At 41.3% G+C, this 21,324-nt stretch overlaps 1 protein-coding gene across 1 annotated transcript in view; it reads right to left on the bottom strand.

The window, feature by feature from the left end:
* LOC127006497 (carbohydrate sulfotransferase 11-like) overlaps window positions 1-21,324 on the bottom strand; it is a 74,888-nt gene that overhangs the window by 36,283 nt on the left and 17,281 nt on the right. Inside the window, exons 2-3 of the mRNA XM_050876436.1 lie at window positions 12,748-12,921; window positions 10,705-10,905 (exon numbers count right to left, since the gene is read on the bottom strand). Of these exons, the coding sequence (XP_050732393.1) occupies window positions 10,705-10,905; window positions 12,748-12,921 (375 nt within the window). The remainder of the gene's footprint in view (window positions 1-10,704; window positions 10,906-12,747; window positions 12,922-21,324) is intronic.

The following is a 21,324-nucleotide window of genomic DNA, read 5'->3' as shown; positions in this document are numbered from 1 at the left end:
ACGGCTAAGAGAGGATGAACAAGAATTAGTTAAGAGAGCAAGAAGATCGCCAGTAGAACGCCCTTTGCGGAAACCATACTGGCAATCAGATGGAAGTTTAGAGGTGGAAAGGTCCTTTTAAACTGATTCAAAAGCTTTAGATAGACAGGAAAGTAAAGCTATAGGGCGGTAGTTTGAGGGATTGGAACGGTAATCCTTTTTAGGCACAAGCTGTACGAAGGTGTAGTTCCGCGGAAGAGTTTGACCAGGCAGGGTGTCAGCACGGGAGCACAGTTTTTAAGGACAATAGGAGGCACTCCATCAGATCCATGAGCCTTCTGAGAGCTGAGGCCAAAGAAGGGATAGAAAACACCATTCCTAAGAATCTTAATAACAGGCATAAAGGAGTCAGAGAGGGGATAAGTAGGAGAAATATGCCCAGAATCGTCCAGAGTCGATTTGTTACAGAATGTTTGAGCGGAGTTCAGCCTTAGAGATAGATGAGACGGCAGTGCTCCCGTCTGGGTTAAGAAGAGGCGGGAAAGAGGAAGAAGTGAAATTGGAGGAGATATTTTTTGGTAAGTGACAGCAGTCTCTGGAAGAATTAGAGAAAGCAAGGTGTTGACATTTGCTATGGATAAAGGAGTTTTTGGTAAGACAAAGAATAGATATGGCACGATTCCGGGCGGAAATGTAAAGATCATGGTTAGCGGGAGTTCGAAGGCTCTGGTACCTTTTGTGCGCTGCCTCTCTATCTTTGACAGCACGAGAACAATCACGATTAAACCAAGGCTTTTTAGCATGAGAAGTAGAGAAAGTACGTGGACTGTATGCCTCCATTCCAGAGACAATCATCTCTGTGATGCGTTGGGCACACACAGAGGGGTCTCTCCTGGAAGCAATAATCATTCCACGGGAAATCGGAAAAGTACATCCTCAGGTCGTCCTACCGAGATGAAGCAAAATGCCAGAAGCATCGCCTCTTCGGTGGCTCCAGAGGGTGTACAAGAGCGATAGGACAGGAGACAGAGATAAGGTTGTGATCGGAGGAGCTCAACGGAGAGAACAGTTTGGCAGAATAAACAGAAGGGTTAGCGGTAAGGAAGAGGTCTAGTATGTTGGGCCGGTCTCCAAGACGGTCGGGAATACGTGAAGGGTGCTGAACCAACTGCTCTAGGTCATTGAGGAGAGGAAAGTTGTAGGCTTGTTCACCAGGCTGGTCAGTGAAAGAGGATGAAAGCCAAAGCTGGTGGTGAACATTGAAATCTCCTAGGATGGAGATTTCAGCGAAGGGAGAGTGGGTCAAGATGTGCTCCACTTTAGAGTTCAAATAGTCAAAGATTTTTACATAGTTAGTAGAGTTAGGTGAGAGATAAACAGCACAGATGTATTTAGTAATAGAATGACAATGAAGTCTTAGCCAGATGGTGTAAATTTCAGAAGAGTCAAGGTCGTGGGCATGAGGGCAAGTGCTGTCGTTGCACACGTAGACGCAACATCCAGCTTTGGATTGAAATTTAGGATAGAGATAGTAGGAGGGAACAAAGTACAGATTGCTGTCAGTAGCCTCAGAGACCTGTGTTTCGGTGAGAAAGAGAAGGTGAGGTTTAGAGGAAGAGAGATGGTGTTCCACAGAATGAAAATTAGAACGAAGACCACGAAGGGGAGTCCTCCCTAGGGAAATTTGTGGTCCTCCCCCCCAGGCGGGGACTCCGAAGCACTGTTGTTGAACGCCATTTTTAATTTTTAATTTTGGGAAAAGGTGTGTGTGTTGTGTGAATGTTGTGTGGTGTGGATAGAGAGAGGATCTGTCTTTAGAGAGCATGCTGAACTACTCTCTGGTGTAGGTGAGACAATAGGGAAGCGGTTAGTGAGGTAATGGGAAGAGTCTTTGGAGGGCTTCAGCACCCTCCTCATTTCCCATATATATGCCTCACCGGGAGTGGCTTGCGCCCGTTCGGTAGGTGTCTTCCTACCTACTCCATACGTTTGTTAAATACATGTTTATGGTATCCAGTACTCTGACGGGTCTGGGGGAGGGTTAGAAGACCACCTCTACCCCGCCAACCACACCTACCCCTTTTTCATGGGGACCGCCAGGGTGATGCAGACGAGACACTAGCTCGTTTAGCCAGGCCCGAGGTTAACCTCCGGCGGGCTCTCCGTGTGGGTGCCTTGAACATCCTGCTCCTCTCAGGGGATCAGCGACTACCATATCTGTCAGTTGAACTCTTGAGGTTCAGAGTGAACATAGTAAGGCTCTGAGGCCAGAGCGATGACGCCAGCCTCAAATGAGTATAGCTATAGCCATATCTACCGGTTGATAAGCGCATTATGTTGAAGCACACATTGGGCCTCATAGTTCTTGTTGCAGTGTACGCTCCTACGCGTGAACTTGAGGAGATAGAGATGTTCTATGCTAAGCTCGACTATATAGACGACCCGTGTCCCCTGTGTGACACACTCATTGTCTTGGGTGATATCACTGCGTCTACTGGCACAAAGAGAGAGCGTGAGTTATTTGTTGTTCCCTATGGCTCTAACACCAGAAACGTAAACAGTTCTCTCTCTCTTGAACTTTGCAGAATCCAAATGTTGAGGATTGCTAGTTCCTGGGCCTCGCCGCTGGACTTGGCATACCGGCGGTGTAGCAAAGATCGATCACATCCTTATTTGTATTCGTTGGAGGATTCTCCAAAACTAGAGGGTTTTCCGGAGTGCAGAGTTCTTAGCGACCGACCACAGACTTGTTGCTGCAACACTAAGAATACGCATCAGGTCCAAGAAGATCTCAAAATGTAACCCTCCGTTTCCATTTTGAAAAACTGAAGGACCAGGCGTGAGCTTAGGAGTACGCAGTGGCAGTCTCGAATCGATTTGCAGTGCTTGGTACTCTGAAGCACCCTGGAGAGTTATAGAATACTTTTAAACGTGAAACACTCAAACCTGCCAGCCAGACTTTGGACAGTGTCCAACGTCTAGTAGTGGTGTTGCCTCGAGGGAGACACTGGAGAATATAGAGGAAAGTCGTGCTTCTAGGCTCGTTGGGGACTCGGAGCGATGCAGGACTCTGTCACAAGATTGACAATCCTGTGTTGACGAGGACAAGGGGACACCCACAAAGATTATAGATTAATCAAGTCCATGGATGCCGCCTTAAGGTCCTTAGAATGAGTACGGAGCGTTCATGGAGACTTGCTCGGAGGGACTCCTGGATCTGGATCACAGGTGGGGTGAGACGAAACGTCCACCGGCGTATTAGTCCAGAAGCCAGTGGTGACAAGATGGTACCACCCAAGGTGGCCAAGCAGTTATAGTATTTTTGTCTTCTTACATGTTTCTAGTTTACATTTTGGTATAATAACCCTTCATATATTGTAAATGAATTACAGTTATTACGCTGTAAAGGAGCCCAAACCCAGAAACGTGAAAAAAAATCAGGATATATGTTTAGACCATCCAGTATGCCTTCCGTGTAGTATTTTTCAAATGCAATGGTTTCATTAACAGTAATCATCACTCAAATGTTTTTTATCTTTTGCATACGCTCAAGACTTGGTACAAATTAATAGTGATAAGATAATTAAATTAAATCAATCACCATTTTCCTTCGTATAAAATGATAAAACAGCCGTTACCTTCGTGTCACTGGGACAACTTAACAGTGAATATGGCTTTTTCTCAAATAATCAAGACTTGGCACAAATCCCAGTGAAATAAAAATACAGATAAACTGTCATCAATTTCCTTTTCGTCGCCTCGGCAACCTTACTGTCATAATCGTCCACATAACTCATTCGGATTCAACGAATATTCTAGTTCATTTGTTTGGTTGCTGCGGGTTTGCAGCTTACACATGTTACCGTTACTGTTACCGCTGATGAGGTTTCAGGCCCCGCTCCACTGTTAGTGCAGCGCTCTGCAGGGGCCGTCGACAATTATGATGTTAGCCTCAATAATAATCCTCGATGCACTTATTCGCAAACGTCGTGAATGAATACAAAGAAATTTGTACAACACGTTGCACGTTGCCACCGCAACGTTGTCAGCTCGTCAACCCAACACACCGCAGTTGCCAGTTGCTCTGCCTGCTTTAATTATCGCATTTCTGCCATTTTTTGGTGTTTGTCTGCCATCTACCATACGATGTCAGCCATATGGCATAATTATGATAAAATATGGAGACTGTACGTGTATATGGAATGCCAGGACCGTCAAGCAAATTCTGATGTGAGTTATCCAGGTGAATGGTGAGGCTCCGCTGGGGATGGCCAAGAAGTGTTCGCTAAGAACATTAAAATATTACACTTTGACCTTGTTTCCACACCACCCAAGGGGTAAAGAGTCTTGGTGCATTTTTTTTAAAGAGGTTTATTATTATTATTATTATTATTATTATTATTATTATGCTTTGCCGTGCACCATACTCCCCGAATGAGAGTACACCCCCACTTTTCTCTCTCTCTCGCACACACACACACACACACACACACACACACAGAGAGAGAGAGAGAGAGAGAGAGAGAGAGAGAGAGAGAGAGAGAGAGAGAGAGAGAGAGAGAGAGAGAGAGAAGGGTGTGAGAGGCACGGTGTGCGAGGTCAGGTGGAGACGTGGCAACAGGGTCTAGCGGGCTGTCAACGTCAGAGCCGCCACTAAAGATTTGCCGGACTATAGGACCCAATTAAGGGAAAGGTCCAAGTGGGTGCGCTAAAATTTCAGCCAGCTGCCTGCTTTCTGCAACTAGAATCAAATGCTCAAACGGCCTCCTATCAGCCTTAAGTATAAGTTTTTTAGTTTCCATGGACATGTGATTTCTTTCCAGTGTCTGAAAATGTTTTCAGCTTCTTTTTTTTTTCTAATCCTGATGTAGAACTTTGTGACCGGAATATCTGACTCCATCCTTTCTTTCTTGAAATACGTATAAGCATCTTCATGAATTTTATGGGCTTCCATCAGATATTTTGCAAAATTTGGAAGAGCAGCAATGCCAGTGGACAGACAGACAAGCTTCTCATAGTCAATGGAAAGGACTAATCCAATAGGCGCACATAACATCACCGTAGCCGATCCAGGATTCAGTACGTTTCCTAGCTAGTAGAAGGTAATGTTATAATTATATTTCGTAAAAAATCCTTTTAACCAAAAACTAATTAAAATTATGGGTATTCTTTTTTCTTGAACAGAACATTGAATAAACAACAGAACAATAATATGAAAATACGTATAGCCACCGTTGCCAGGTCATCGTACTCAGAGCACAGTATTTACCGGTTTCTGACGCCTAACTATTGCCAAGAAACATCAGGATCTAACTCTTTTAACGATAACTATAAATTAGTTTCTTTATTGAATCTCAGAAGACAGGGGTCTTCGTTGTGCAGTGGTTAACACACTCGGCTCACAACCGAGAGAATCTGGGTTCGATTCCCGGGCGGAGTGGAAAAATTTGGGCGGCTTTTCCGATACCCTACGCCCCTATCCACCCAGCAGTGAATGGGTACCAGGTATTAATCGGGGTTTGTGTCCCGTCTCCTGGGATCTGCTCCCTTGTCCTATAATTCCTTTCCCTTCTGTCACTCTCCGGCATATGACCACAGATGTTGCGCCGACTAAACGAAACTTTCTAACTTTTTTTCCCAGAAGACAGTTTGTAGCAGTCACCGCTTAAAGCCGTACGCACTTCCTCCCCGGTGACTCATAAGAAAATGGGTGTGGCAGCACAAACTAATGTTTTAATGTCCTTTTTTTTCCTGTGCCGTCCATGTATTTTCATTGTCTGCTTTCTTGTCTCCCGTCGTGCTCAGTTGTCCGTGTCGCGTCTTCATTGCTAACCACAGAGTTAGGTACCTAGAGCGCGCGAGCCAGACACTCGGGTGCGGCAACCGGAAGTACCTCGGCCGCCATCTTTGGGAGCCCAGTCCAGCCAACTCTGTGATCCAGCCCGCAACTTCAAAGTGGAGGTAAGTGGTAGGTGGTGATGGTGGTGGTGGTGGTGCTGGTGGTGGTGGTGCTGGTGGTGGTGCTATAGTGGTGGTGGTGGAGAGAGAGAGAGAGAGAGAGAGAGAGAGACGGACTGACGTGACATATGACATAACTCAGGTTTTATGCTCTCTCTCTCTCTCTCTCTGTTTAAGAAAACCACCACCACCACCACCACTATCACATACCACTACCACCACCACCACTATTACATACCACCACCACCACCTCCACTACCACCACCACTATCACGTACCACCACCACCACCACCATCATCACCACCACCACCAACACCACCACCATCATCACCACCACCACCACCACCACCTCCACCACCACTATCACCACCACTACCACCAAAACCACCACCACAGAGTAAGGGAAAGTGGGCTCCCCAAGATGGCTGCCGAGCCAGGTTAGCTTGCCTCACCCGCCGCCAACCCCACAACACGGGAGCGCGCGCTCTTGGTATATAACTCTGTGTTGTTAACTCTTCTTGTTACTCGTTTTTCTTCTACTGTCTGTCCTCGTCCTGCTATACACTCCTTCTACTTATTGTTTACTACACACACCAACACTTACATGTCGTCCACACTAAACAACATTCACATATACGCACATACACTTTAACAACGTCTCGTTTGCGTTGTGTCTGTGCTAATGACCTGTTTTTTTTTTTTTATAAAAAAAGCAACCCTGACGGATATTGCCTTTCTCTATCCGTGAACCAATTAGCGCTTAGAACACTCAATAGCGCCAACAGGTTTAGGGGTAGGAAGTCGGGAAATATAATCGGCTGAGTGCGACAATCTGGCAACGTTGAGGCTGTAGCTACGAGGCCCGAGCCAGCCTATACGCCATTTTGGGGGTATCAGATACCATAAATAGCATACTTTTACTGCTCAAAGCAGGTGATGTCACTTATTGTGACTTCATGAGCTTTCATATTTATCTATTTGTGTATATTTCATGTGGCAAAACTTTCATTACTAGTTTCATTTTTGCTAGTGACACGAATATGTGACTGTTTTTCACAATAGAATTTAACTCAAACAAGTGAATCAGACACCACAGAAATATTACCAGTGTGTGTAGGAATGAGTACAAAGATAAGCACATACTTTGATTTAACTGTAGGATATCTAGTGGATCATTAATAAATAAAAACAAAATATCTGGATAGGCTACTCTTTAGCCCGTTACCGGCCATGGCTGCCAAAAAACTCACTCCGCCAAGTTTGTACCCCCCCCCCCCTCAGTTGGTGATTGTTAGGTACGCCTATTGGGTTCTATCAGTTGAAAAAGTGACGACTGAAGTTATAGACATTTTTACCTATCATGTCCCTAATCTGCCTATGCTCTGCTGTGAGATGGTAGGCAGCTTATCCTTTCAAAATCCTCTCCTTAAGACTGAAGCCCTTTGTTACGTCATGAGCCTGTGTATTCCTATCAATGGTTTCTTCTATTGTTTGAGAAACAAGTATGCGCCCAAAGGGGTTGTGGTGTCCAATCTGAACTGCGAATCTCCCTTGATTGAAACAGATGTATACATCTGGATGTTCTACAGGCAGCTGAGTCATAAAGGCATAGTAAGCCGAGCAAGATTCACCTTCTCATAGGCGAAATACCATGGGTTCTTTTATTCGATAGATGCTAGGTGATGTATCCAATTGCCTTCACTTGAGGCTCTTATTAGGTCTAGCATAATCTCTACCAGGTCAAAGTAGGTCAGCCTATCCTCGCCTCTAAATAGTTTCTTATGGGTAGGATCCGGCACCCTATTTTAAGAAATTAGTTGAAAAAATATCGAAAATAAGTTCGATTCTCTGGTATGACCATCTATGCATAAGCTATCAAATGGCAACTTTATTTTTTTCTGCGAATTTAAATGTCCCACCGGGCATGAGTTTAAATGTCTAATAAGTGGGCGTGGCGAGCCAGTCCTAGTGCGGGTTGCAGGAATCGTTTTGTTATGTTATTTACCATGAATATAATGATATAATCACAAACCAATGCATCAGTTCTAGTCACCTTACTATAGAATGGATATCAAAATGTTAGAATCGGTGCAGAGGAGGATGACTAAGATGATTCAGGGGTTGAGAAACTTGCCATACGAGGAAAGACTCAAACAGTTAAACTTGCATTCTCTAGAAAGGCGAAGGGTGCGTGGAGACATGATCGAGGTTTATAAATGGATGGAGGGCTTTAATAAGGGAGACATTCATAAGGTTTTGTTGGTAAGAGAACCGGGTAGGACACGAAGTAATGGATAAATTCAGATTCAACAGGGACATAGGCAAAAATTGGTTTACTAACAGGGTGGTGGATGAGTGGAATAGGCTTAGCAGTCATGTGGTGAGTGCCAATACAACTGTCACATTCAAAAATAAATTAGATAAATTCATGGACAGCGATATTAGGTGGGGTTAGATACACGGGAGCTTAGGTTCAGAGGAGCTGCCTCGTACAGGCCTACCAGCCTCTTGCAGACTCCTATGTTCTTATGTTCTTATGATCTGGCAACCTCTCCCCGGCCCACCGCGGCTTTCCTGTCTCCCACTCAAATGAACTGGTGCTTGAAGGAAGATTGCTTTGTTTACACCGTTATCTCCTTCATGAGCTCTTGCTAAGGTACTAGAGCATATATTATTGCCCTGAAGGCTTTCACTGACATCATGTCACAGCGGAAACGACACGTGAAGAACCGTCAAATGGCAGCTTATGCAATGGAAAACACAACTAACAGCTTCGCGCCAACAATATCAAGTTCAAGCTCAAGCGCATCGCTACCACAAGATCCCTCACCACCACCACAACCACTAAACCAATCGTTGCATCCAAAAGTATGGTTGAAATGCATGAAAGTCAAGTATGCAGGCTACTTTAGAGTGAAAATGCCACACAAGTGACAGTAATTGAACACAATTTTGTCCATGGCAAGTGTTATCTACTTCCATGCATGTTCGGAACAAACATCAGTACAGAAAAGGGTTGAAACGCAGAGAGCAAAAAGAACTACCACTTCAACAAAGACAAAAAGAAAAGAAAAGTTGATGACACTGTAAGCAATGAGTATAAACCAGGCGAGTTTTGAAGATCGAAGCTGGTAAGAATGAATGACTTGGCGCGTCATCATACCTTCGCCCGAGAGCGATTAATACCTTTAATTAAAGGGGGAACCAGGAGTCACATCATTAGATAAAAGCATTGGTATGTAATTATGAACCCTAAGGAATCATACGATAACAGGCCTGGGACATTATAATTGTATTTGATTGCGCTATGACACGAAAATGAAAAAAAAAATCTTAAATCGCTTTTTATCAAAATTAGGGATATTAATACATTGAATGCATCTCCTCATTTATTTTTTACGCGATTGCTTTAAGCATGTAGAGTTAAGAACTAGACATACTGAACAAATTTAGTAAAAAAAAAATAACAATATCGTTTTTTTGTGCATAATACAGTGCAAGTAAGTCCGGACTGCAAATTTTCTCATTACTTTTTTTGCAACTAAAGGAATGTTTTTTAACAAAAAAAAAAAATTATTACTAATTTTGTTAGGAAGGTTATAAGAGTATTTTTTTGTGCAGATGACAAAAAATTGATAGGGGGCTCCCGTGGTAGTCTCTCCGCCTTGCGCTCCGGTGGGGTGCTGGAAGCGTATGGGTTCGAGACCTGTGCGGTGCCATGGGAAAGGAAAGGTGGGCTCTTTCCAACACCCACAGCCCCGTTGTTGGGCCTCCTCCTTCAAAGAATTGGGCATATCTCTACCAGCCGTCTGGGTGGTTGCGCGGCATGCACCGCCTTCCTCCCTTGGGGTATATCCCCAACGAAAAAAAAAAAAAAAATGATGCAAAATTGACGCGGCAGATAGACTTCAATTAAAAAAAAAAAGAAAAAAAAAGAAATTTCACAATTCATTCTATTTTCGGGTACGATGATCAGGATATTATTCTGCATAACAAATATCGAGGTAAATAAATAGAGGCGGATCCTTCCTTTAATTAAAAGAAAAACATGATTTTTTATTTATTATTCACTCATACTCTCAGTACCAGTTTCTGCATATGAGTTCCTTTCATGTGAAAATATCTTGCTACACATATAACACTAATGTATATGGCTGTTATGTGAATGCCTAAAGGGCACCATTTTTTATTTATCCTTAAACCATTTCACAGCCACATACGTTTTTTTCCTAATGGAGTCCCTGTCCCATCGCACCAGTCCTGTGAATATTCTGATTTAGTGTTCAGGGAAATGGCCAGGAGCAGAAATTTAATACAAAAGCACACATCACACACAGCAAACATTTGGTTCTATAGAGCTAAAATATGGCAAAATGGGGTAGAAATTGATAAAAGTTATGGAATTTATATTGATTTAGTTTAGTTTGAATATGAAATATTTAATAAAGACTACCTAATCTTGTATTATTTGCCTTCCTCTTTTTAATGATGTGTTTGGAATTCTGCTGCGACCTATTGTTTATGTGCGATTAATGAAAAGCGGATCCCAAACGATACTTTCACATTCTGGCAGTGGAGGGGTCCAAAAAGTATAAACTACGTTTTTTGGGGAGGTTAAAATAGATTAATGTTTTCATATTGACGTTATTAATAATCTGGTGTCACTACCAAAATCTGGTTTGGTTCCTGGACTATATGCCCCTATTAATTGAATGATTGACTGCTGTACACGCGATGCGAAATATTGAACAGAAGACAAGACTGACCTGATAGGCGGCCTCCAGCCTCGTGAAGGGGTGACGCGTCACCATCACCTTCAGGTTGTCTGTGAGGGGAGAAACTATCAACTCCTCGCGGCTGGGTGGTGGAAGATGTTGCCTCAGCAGGTCGTTCAAACTGTCGCTTGAAACGGAAAGGTTCGTAACGCCGACAGGCTCGAGCATATATCTGGTCCACGCTGGTCCCACCTGAAAGCAAGGTGTCCATTGCAGATAACTATATACAGTGGCGTAGAACACCACGAGACAGTAACGTCGAACATTTGTGCGTGCGAGTAAACATTGTAAAAAATAATCTAAATATATCCGTCACCTACAGGCCTCCGGAGCAATCACTCGAAGATGATGTTGAAATGTACAGTGTTTTAAGGCAGTCACTTAAAAGCAGCGACTCACTGGTATTAGGGGACTTTAATCTCCACTGTCCGGTACAGAAGGCGAGTCACGTAGCATGATTGATTTTTTAGAAGATAATTACCTTAACCAAATGGTTACTGAACCAACTCAACAAAATAACATACTAGACTTTGTTACAGCAACCCAAAATAACCTATTCAGTAATGTAACGGTAGGAGAACATTTCGGTTCTTGCGATTATAAGTCATTGCGCGTCGACATTAGAACTCAAATAGCAGTGACTGAAAATAAAGTAAAGGTATATTTCAAAAGAGCAAATTATGTAGAAATCCGACAAAAACTAACAAATACAACTATCAGATGACTGCAACGTAGAGGAAGCCTGGCTAAACTTTAAAAATCATTTACTCACTCAGTAGAACACATTTGTCCCATTGTGCAAGAAACAAAGTAACACTAATAAAAGTCCACCTTGGTTTAATAGCGAATTAAGGAGAGAAAATTGCCTTACAGGCTAAAGAAAGAGCAAAACACGCCCGAAAACATTAGACTTTATCATGAAGCCTGGCGGCGGGCAAAAAGATTAGTGTGTCTAGCAAAGCGTAGATATGAAGAAAACATTGCAGCCAACTGTAAAAATAATCCGAAATCCTTCTTCAGTTATATAAAGAAAACAGGAAAGCGATCAGAAATGGAATTATATCTCTAACTGTGACGGGGAATTAGTAACTGGCGGCCAACAAGTTGCGAACTTGTTAAACAATTACTTTTCATCCGTATTTAGTACAATCAGTCCTCCTACCACTACCACCAACACCAGGGACGACAATAGTATTAACGTAAGTCTCATTCATGAATTGCCTAACTATGTAATAACTACCGATGAAGTCCTAAATGCTCTCCAATCCCTTAAAACCAATAAAAGTCCCGGCCCTGACAAAGTATATCCTATACTACTTAAAGAAACAAAGAGGGAAATACTCTCCTCTCTCACAACCGTATTCAATATGTTCTTGCGACAAGGCATCGTCCCGTCAGATTGGAAATAGGCTAACGGAACACCAGTTTTTAGGAAAGGAGATAAAAAAATAGTGACTACAGGCCCATTAATCTAACTTCAGTTGTAGGGAAGCTACTCGAGAGCATAATTAGAGATAAAATTGTGAGTTACCTTAAAAGCCACTCATTAACCTAAAATTCACAACAAGACTACATAACAAGTTGCTCTCTCTTGAGAAACGTCGCCTCCGAGTTAAACTGATCGAAAGTTTTAAAATTGTTTATGATCGATGACACTTTACAAACGAAAAATAATGGCACAAAACTTAAATGTAAACTAGTAAACTCAGACTGCACCAAATTTTTCTTCACCAACGTTGTAGTGCGAGAATGGAGTAAGCTCCGACCTTCAGTGGACCAAAATAACACGATTGACTCTTTTAAAAAGAAGCTCGACCGACACTTCCTTCAACTTAATATTAACTAAAGTTTTGGAGCTATCTGATTAATGTAGAATCACTTAGGTTTAAGGACAGATCACCTAGTCTGGACCTAATCTGAATTTCTATGTAAATCTTTTATCCTCTCTCTCTCTCTCTCTCTCTCTCTCTCTCTCTCTCTCTCTCTCTCTCTCTCTCTCTCTCTCTCTCTCTCTCTCTCTCTCTCTCTCAGCACCTGGGGCACGGGGCAGTAGAGCACATGATGACGTCTATCCCAGCGGAGCTTGAATAACTGTGCCAGGGAAGGCTGCCGTCGTCTCATCAGCGGTACCGCTTTGGTCAGCACAGAGCACATTCTCAATACCCTGACGTGCCGCGCAGCCACATAAGCCGGAGTGATTTTTGATGCCTGTCACGGGGTAAAATAAGTGTTAATAACAAGTGTGTGCTCACAAGGCGGTAGCTAGCCGACAAGGGTTGATTCCCGCGGCACGCCAGGAGACACAACGGTGTACACACCCTGACTAGGGAGTTCTAACACGACTTACCGGCTCAAATCTCCCGTGGGGTTCCTATTTACTCTCCTTATGGGGCTGGAAGGCACATACGCGCAGGCAAAAGGGTTACTGATAAAGCTCGTGTACAACTATGCAGACTTTATTACATAAAGGAACAAGACACGGACAAATCTCACATACACACCCAGCTGAGGCTAGCGTTTCTCGTGCTCGCACAAGACTAACCTGCCCTGGCTACACTAACAACTAGCTACTTAACTTGGTGCGGAGGGAGAAGAGTAGAGGCTCGTTGCACAACCTTGCTCGAGGTAGCTGCAGCTTGTCCTTCCTGCCGTGGGTCCTCTCATCAGGCGCGTGATGTCGGTGTGTGTGTGTGTGTGTGTGTCTGTGGTGCTCGTGTAGTTATCATGTGAAGTAAATCAAATGGAAGTAAGTAACTGTAAGTAGTGTGTATTGTGAATGTGTGTGTGTGTGTGTGTGTGTGTGTGTGTGTGTGTGTGTGTGTGTGTGTGGGCGCGCGCGTGCGTGCGTGTGGGCGTGTGTCAGTGTAAGTAAGTAAGTAAAGTAAGTAGGTAAGTAAGTAAGTATGTGTGATAACAGTTGGAATCGCAGAAAGCGCCAAAATACAGCTTTCTAAAGTAATTGTATCATTACAATAATAGTAAAAAAGTAACTAAATAGAAGTTGTAAAAATGGTAAGGAAAGTAAAAATAGGAAATAAAGGAGAGAGAGAGAGGTGGGAGAGTCGTGGTGAGGGAGGAGCAGTGAGTGGGGAGTAGGGGCAATGGGCAGGTCACGTGGGAAGCTGTAAGGCCGCGTTTGAGGAGTTTAGCCAATCAGAGCAAGAAGACAGCTGTCATCGGGCAGGAGGTGGCAGATGTCGCTTACCAGAGATTTTGCAAAGGCACAGCCAGGTCTTACTATACTGTAAAACAGGAGCACAACGACTAACGATTCGCATCTTTCTCCGCCTGCATGGATAATGACAACGCATATATGCACCAGAGCGAGTTCATAACCGATCAAGGTAAAGTTAGGAGCATGCGCTATAACTGCAGTAACAGAGGATCATCTCCCAACCGTTGGCTATTTGAGCCTATGGTGGGTAGAATCCATTACACCGGGCCACGGGCCACTGTGAAGTCCAGGATTGCCATTACTTTCTTCATAATTTTTTTAGTACCCATTTATCGTCAACTCGAAAGGGAGGATGAATAACTCTGTGAGGTGAGCGCCGACTGCTCGGGCCGGGATTCGAACCCGGACGAGTGGATTAGTAGCCAGGCACGCTAACCACTGCTTTACGGACGTGCATATTGGGTAATAAGTTATGTACTCCCATTTAGTGTAATTTGAAGCAAGCAATTAAGAAATGATGCTGACCTTAAAATCAGGGCAAGACATTTCTGTACGCCGCCCGGTCTTTGAACCTATCACCCTCGTGACGATCCAAAACGTTACCTGTCTTCTATGGGTTAAGGAGTTAGGTAGTAGTACTGACCTCCGCCATAGAGGGATAGCACACCATACAGGTCGCCTAACTCGAGGGGCCGCAGATTGTTGTTTGGTCGACTGAAGGACTCAGGCTGCAGACACACCGAAGCATACGGCAGAGAATGGCGGTACAGGTAGCCAAACACGCCAGACTCCTGCAGCGACTCCAATCTGCAATTATTATTATTATTATTATTATTATTATTATTATTATTATTATCATCATCATCATCACCATCATCATCTTCATGGTCGTCGTCGTCGTCGTCATTGTCATCGTCATCATCATCATCATCATTATTATTATATTTGTTCTTCTTATATTATGTTATATTTTGTTATTATTATTATTATTATTATTATTATTATTATTATTATTATTATTATTATTATTATTATTAACATTATTATCATTATTATTATTAACATTATTATTATTATTATTATTATTATTATTATTATTATTATTATTATTATTATTATTATTATTATCATAATTATTTTCTCATTAAATCAGCGTGAAGAGATTTACGCCGTAGAATTAATGTCAATCCATCCCCTTTCCCTTTTCCTTTATCTTGGCCGTGAATGGCAGCATTGAACGTCCCCGAGTAGTTGGGGTTGTTTCAAATTACCCCGAGAGGAAGAGGACGGGGTCGAAAAAATGACTCCGCAAAGTGAGAAGTAGGACATCCCGAGCTTCCCCTTCGTATATTTCATAAATATATTGTGTTCTATTTGTTAAAATAGAAGGAAATTATTACAAAATATCAGAATATATTTATGAAATATTATATCACAAAATTTGCTGAAATTAATATTTTATTTTGTAGTTTGTAAAAACGCTGGTGTTTACATTTGATTTTAAATTATACAGCACCGACTGGATGCCCCATTAGTAATGGTTCAACAATACTACTCATTGGGACATTTGTTCATCAGAGTAGGATTTTTTGCCTGAGAAAAGTGATGTTCTGCAGGAAGTAAATGGAAATAATGCTAAAAGTTTCTTGACATACCTGCTTGAAGTATCTTTCACGTATGCACAAGTGTTTAGTAACTGAAGCATCAGTTACCTCATCCATAATTAGAAAATTGGTGTGTTGTGTGTCTTATTGAAGCTATTATGAAGGATATACAACATTGGTGAAAATACTACTACATTTTGTTCTATGCAGTTTCATATTGTGCAAGTAATTTTTCCTAAAGATTCCTTTAAAATTGTCCCCCAAAATGGCAGAAAACGGCATTAACTAAATATATTATTTGGCAGTATATACCACGAAAAATGGTGTGATGTTGATGGTTAAAAAAGGCATTAGGGTAGAGGAGGTGATTGAGGGTGGAGGCTTGGCAGAGGTACTGAAAGTGAAAATTGTGGGTACTGAAGGAAGGAGGCAGTATGTAGTAGGGTATGTGCCACCAAGAACAAGTGCATGGAAGGTCCGAGAATATGAACAAATGGTACAAGACACGGTGAGTTGCCTGGATGGAATGTTGAGAGTGTGTGAGAATAATTATTATTTTTATTTTATTATTATTTTTTTTTTTACATCGCCTGTGGCGCCGGTAGGCTTGTTTTTGGAGGGGCCTGATGGTATGGGCCAGCCCGTTGTGGCGCAGGCCAGTGTTTATAGTGGCGCCATCTTGCATTGGCTCATCTTTAATCGTAGAATCTAGAGTCCAGGTTGATAGGTGGTCTTCTGGACACCATGTGGGTAGTTTTAAGCCACTCGGCGGGGATTGAATTCGCGTCGTCCTGAACGCGGCGCCGTCACGCTGTCGACTCAGCCACCGCCTCCCCTAATAATGGGTGATTTCCACTGCAAGGAGGTAGAATGGGAGGATTGGCTGACGCAGGGAGCAGAAGGGTCGTGGGGAGGAAGACTGCTGCAACTGGCAATGGAACATGTGCTGAATCAGTGGATTAAGGAACATACCAAAATCGGGAAAGAAGGCATCAAGACTAGACCTGTTATTTAGCAAGGAGCTGGGAATAATAGAAAATCTTGAAGTAGATTGTCCAATAGCAAAGAGTGACCATGCGGTTGTGGAATTTGAAGTACGTAACAGAAAAGAGAACGATTGACCGAAAAGAGGATCACAAAATTGGGAGAAGCAACTACTGTAAGGCAGACTTTGATAGCATGAAAACTTTTTTTGAAAATGCAAATTGGAGTGGGCTGTACAAAGCCAAGAGTACACAGGATAAGTGGGAGGAGTTTTTAAAGCAATACAAGGAAGTCGAAAATAGATATGTCCCAAAGGTAACCGAAAAGGATGTTGGTAAAAAGGAATGGTTTAACAAAAGATGCGAGTCAGCTAGAAAGAGAAAAGAGGAAGCTTGGAAGGGATGGAAACAAAGAAGAACCAAATCATGGAACGATTTCAAACAAGCAAGGAATGAATATACAAAGATTAGACGAGAAGAAAAACGGAAATATGAAAAAGATATAATTGACAAGTGCAAAAACCAACCCAAACTATTCTATAGACATGTGAACGACAAATTAAAAAGAGAATCAATCGATAAGCTGAAAATGGCTGAAACTACAAATGAGGACCCAGCAGAGATGGCAGAGGTGAAGAATAACAACTTCCATAGACTCCGTATCCTTGACGGGTGTCGGCGGAACCGTCTAAATATTAGGCGGGCAAACTCTCAAAACAATAAAAAGGCGTCCTGACTTTATTTTGTTACCTAGCCTCACCAAATTTTGCATGTAGCCCCCCACTGGTAATGCGCACGGAATCATGAAGTCACATTTTCATATCAGTTCGTTTTAGTATCAATAAAATATACAAAAATGTTAAGCAACGCTAAAACACAACACTACCATCTCTTCTACCCGCTCATTTTCTGCTTTTTTAAAGCGACTCTTGCTTGAGAGAGAGAGAGAGAGAGAGAGAGAGAGAGAGAGAGAGAGAGAGAGAGAGAGTCACACAAAAATATATTAGCCTAACACATCTCCGGACCGACTTCTTTTGAGGTGAGTGCATTTATATATATACTTTTGTTATTTTTTAACTTATTTTCTTTACCTCCTATCCCATTAGTAGTAACAAATGTACGGAAGTGGGGATAACCTCCGCGGGGGGGACTGGAAGTGGGGGTTGGGGGGGTTACGGAAGAGGGGGTATCTGGGCCCCCCCTCCCCTCTCTTTTACCTTTTCACCCCCAACCCTCCACCACCCCTCTCTCATACTAGGGTAGGGATGCGAGTGGGTGAGGGGTGTAGGGGTGCCCCGCGGGGTGGGGGGGGGGGTGACGGGAGAAGGGGTACTTGAAGGGTTAAGATAAGATCTTGGGCCCTCGAATGACCACGAGATTATAATCACGGAAAAGGTTAAGGACATTAGGTTAATGACCAGGCTGGAATATGAATTTACTCTCTAATGCAAGTCCGAAAATAAAATAAAAAATCGCCATTGAACGTAAGACTCGATAAATTATATAAGTTTTTGCTTGATGTATTGTATCATTATCTTCTTATTTCTTATTTCTCAACTTGTTTCTTCTTATTTCTTTCCTCAACTTATATATATATATTTTTTTACTCCGGTTATTTGGTGTCATCTAATCCTAAACACTGCAGCACCAAGTCTTTTTTTTTCTGATTTTGCATTAATTAATGTCTTATATCTCATTTCTTAACTTCTTTCTTCTTATTTCTTTTCTCAACTTGCATTTCTTTATATTTTCTGCCTGCTCTTCGATGTCATATGACCTTAGACGTTGCCGCATCAGGTTTACCTTTTTCCGTGAAAAGGGATCGTAATGTGTGTGTGTGTGTGTGTGTGTGTGTGTGTGTGTGTGTGTGTGTGTGTGTGTTCCATTCCCCTCTGATTCTTGAGAAATCTGCGGCTAGCTCGAAATTTTGTGGGCCATCTTTTTTAGCCGATTATATGCTCCGAAGCGGAATTTAGTGAGGATTCTTATGGTATCTTCAAATTCCTCATACGTCTATTAGTTCCCGAGTTACACCGAGAAAACTGATTTTTTTTCTCTCGTCAGAGTAGCCTAACAAATAAAAATCACTCAAAGCTCCTCATCTACGTTCCTTAGAAAGATTGCCATATGTTACTATTAAGAAACTTATCCCAACAACTGCAAATTTGACGCACTTTCATTTTTTTTTCTGATTTTGCATTAATTAATGTCTTATATCTCATTTCTTAACTTCTTTCTTCTTATTTCTTTTCTCAACTTGCATTTCTTTATATTTTCTGCCTGCTCTTCGGTGTCATATGACCTTAGACGTTGCCGCATCGAGTTTACCTTTTAGTGAGGATTCTTATGGTATCTTCAAATTCCTCATACGTCTATTAGTTCCCGAGTTACACCGAGAAAACTGTATCTTTTTTTTTCTCTCGTCAGAGTGGCCTAACAAATAAAATCACTCAAGCTCTTCATCTACGTTCCTTAGATAGATTGCCATATGTTACTATTAAGAAACTTTTCCCAACAACTGCAAATTTGACGCACTTTCATCGAAAACTTAATTTTTAATCATTTTTTATTTACTTTTATGGCGCGTTTCGCGCATCGTCCCTCAGAACCTTTTACCCTTGATGACTAAAATACGTCATCGTGTGCGAGAGGTTATATAAGTCAGATTTATCTCAAATTCACTGTCTGGGCAGACAAATATTCAGAAGAAAGGCAAACCAGTTTGTATATATATATATATATATATATATATATATATATATATATATATATATATATATATATATATATATATATATATATATATATATATATATATATATATATATATATATATATATATATATATATATATATATATATATATATATATATATATATATTCACGTTCTTATGGATATCTTCTTGTTGATTTGGGTATAAATACTCCTGACTCTCTACAGTTTCGCTCAACTCTCCCTTCATCATAGCTTTCTCCCTCCTCTTCTCTCTCCCCCCTCCCTCCTTCCTTTCCTTCCCTCGTGTTATTAAATAAGTCAGATATATCTCAAATTCACTGTTTGGGCAGACAAATATTCGGAAAGAGAAGGCAAACCAGTTTGTATATATATATATATATATATATATATATATATATATATATATATATATATATATATATATATATATATATATATATATATATATATGCTGTATATTCACGTCCTTATGGATATCTTCTTGTTGATTTGGGTATAAATACTCCTGAATCCTACAGTTTCGCTCAAACATTGTTGGAGAGCCTCCCAGGTGAACACGTATTCAATGGTGAACTGCAGGAAAAAGGAATTCTTACGTTCTATACTCCCAACATAACGAACCCTATGGTTTAAGCTCTCAGCTACTTCTGATCTTACTCTCTTAAGCCTTTGCAGCTGCTTTTTAAACCCTCAAGTCCGCCTTCCTGAAGTCAGGTATTAAGTGTTGTTTCTGCTGACTCTATCCTCCCATTTAATATTAAATATAATTTCCTTATGATCACTGTTATCTAATGAACCCCCAACCTCAATGTTGCTTATTATGTCCTCTTTATTAGTTAACAACAAATCCAAAATATTTTCTTCCCTCGTTGGTGTTCTAATTAACTGCTTAAGGAAACTATCCTGCGGCGGGAAATGAAAAAGAACCATGCAGCATGGAAAAACAGCATGGAAATTTGTGTGCCTGTGAGAACAAGACAACGCTTGCTGAGCACCCAATGATGATCACAAGACTAAGATTCCCACCTGCGGGATATACTGTGAAATTTATTAATAATGCTAAAGCATATGAGCCATCTTATTTAGCATTCTATGTCTTTGAGAGTATTCTCGTAAAGCCTTCTTCGAATGTGTGTAAAGAGACATCACTTTGCCATAGCGTATGCTTACATTATAGTGAACAGAAACGGAGAAACAGTAGAAAGCGGATCCTATTGTGGAAGTAATGCTGTAAACCATTTTAGCTGAACCCACACTGTTTTGTATATAAAACGAACTTACATTAGCTGAACTCACACTGTTTTGTATATAGAACGAACTTACATTAGCTGAACTCACACTGTTTTGTATGTAGAACGAACTTATATTAGCTGAGCTCACACTGTTTTGTATATAGAACGAACTTACATTAGCTGAACTCACACTGTTTTGTATATAGAACGAACTTATATTAGCTGAACTCACACTGTTTTGTATATAGAACGAACTTACATTAGCTGAACTCACACTGTTTTGTACATAGAACGAACTTACATTAGCTGAACTCACACTGTTTTGTATATAGAACGAACTTACATTAGCTGAACTCACACTGTTTTGTATATAGAACGGTCTTACATTAGCTGAACTCACACTGTTTTGCATATAGAACGAACTTACATTAGCTGAACTCACACTGTTTTGAATATAGAACGAACTTACATTAGCTGAACCCGCACTGTTTTGTATATAGAACGAACTTACATTAGCTGAACTCACACTGTTTTGATTATAGAACGAACTTACATTAGCTGAACTCACACTGTTTTGTAAAAAGAACGAACTTACATTAGCTGAACTCACACTGTTTTGAAAATAGAACGAACTTACATTAGCTGAACTCACACTGTTTTGAATATAGAACGAACTTACATTAGCTGAACCCACACTCCTGGAAGAAGTTAAAATTTTCTAAAGGCTACAATAAAATCAATATGACCGATGAAGATACGGCACGTCACAATGAACAAATTCACTGTCTTCTCTGTAAATACGCGTTTAAAAAGGTAAAGGAGTAAAACATCATGACCATGAAAATCAGGAAACAATTACATTGAAGCTTATTGTAATAG

This window comes from Eriocheir sinensis, chromosome 33 (genome assembly GCF_024679095.1).
Source record: "Eriocheir sinensis breed Jianghai 21 chromosome 33, ASM2467909v1, whole genome shotgun sequence".
Classification (NCBI taxonomy): Eukaryota; Metazoa; Arthropoda; class Malacostraca; order Decapoda; family Varunidae; genus Eriocheir; species Eriocheir sinensis.
This window is presented reverse-complemented; position numbering and strand designations above follow the sequence as displayed.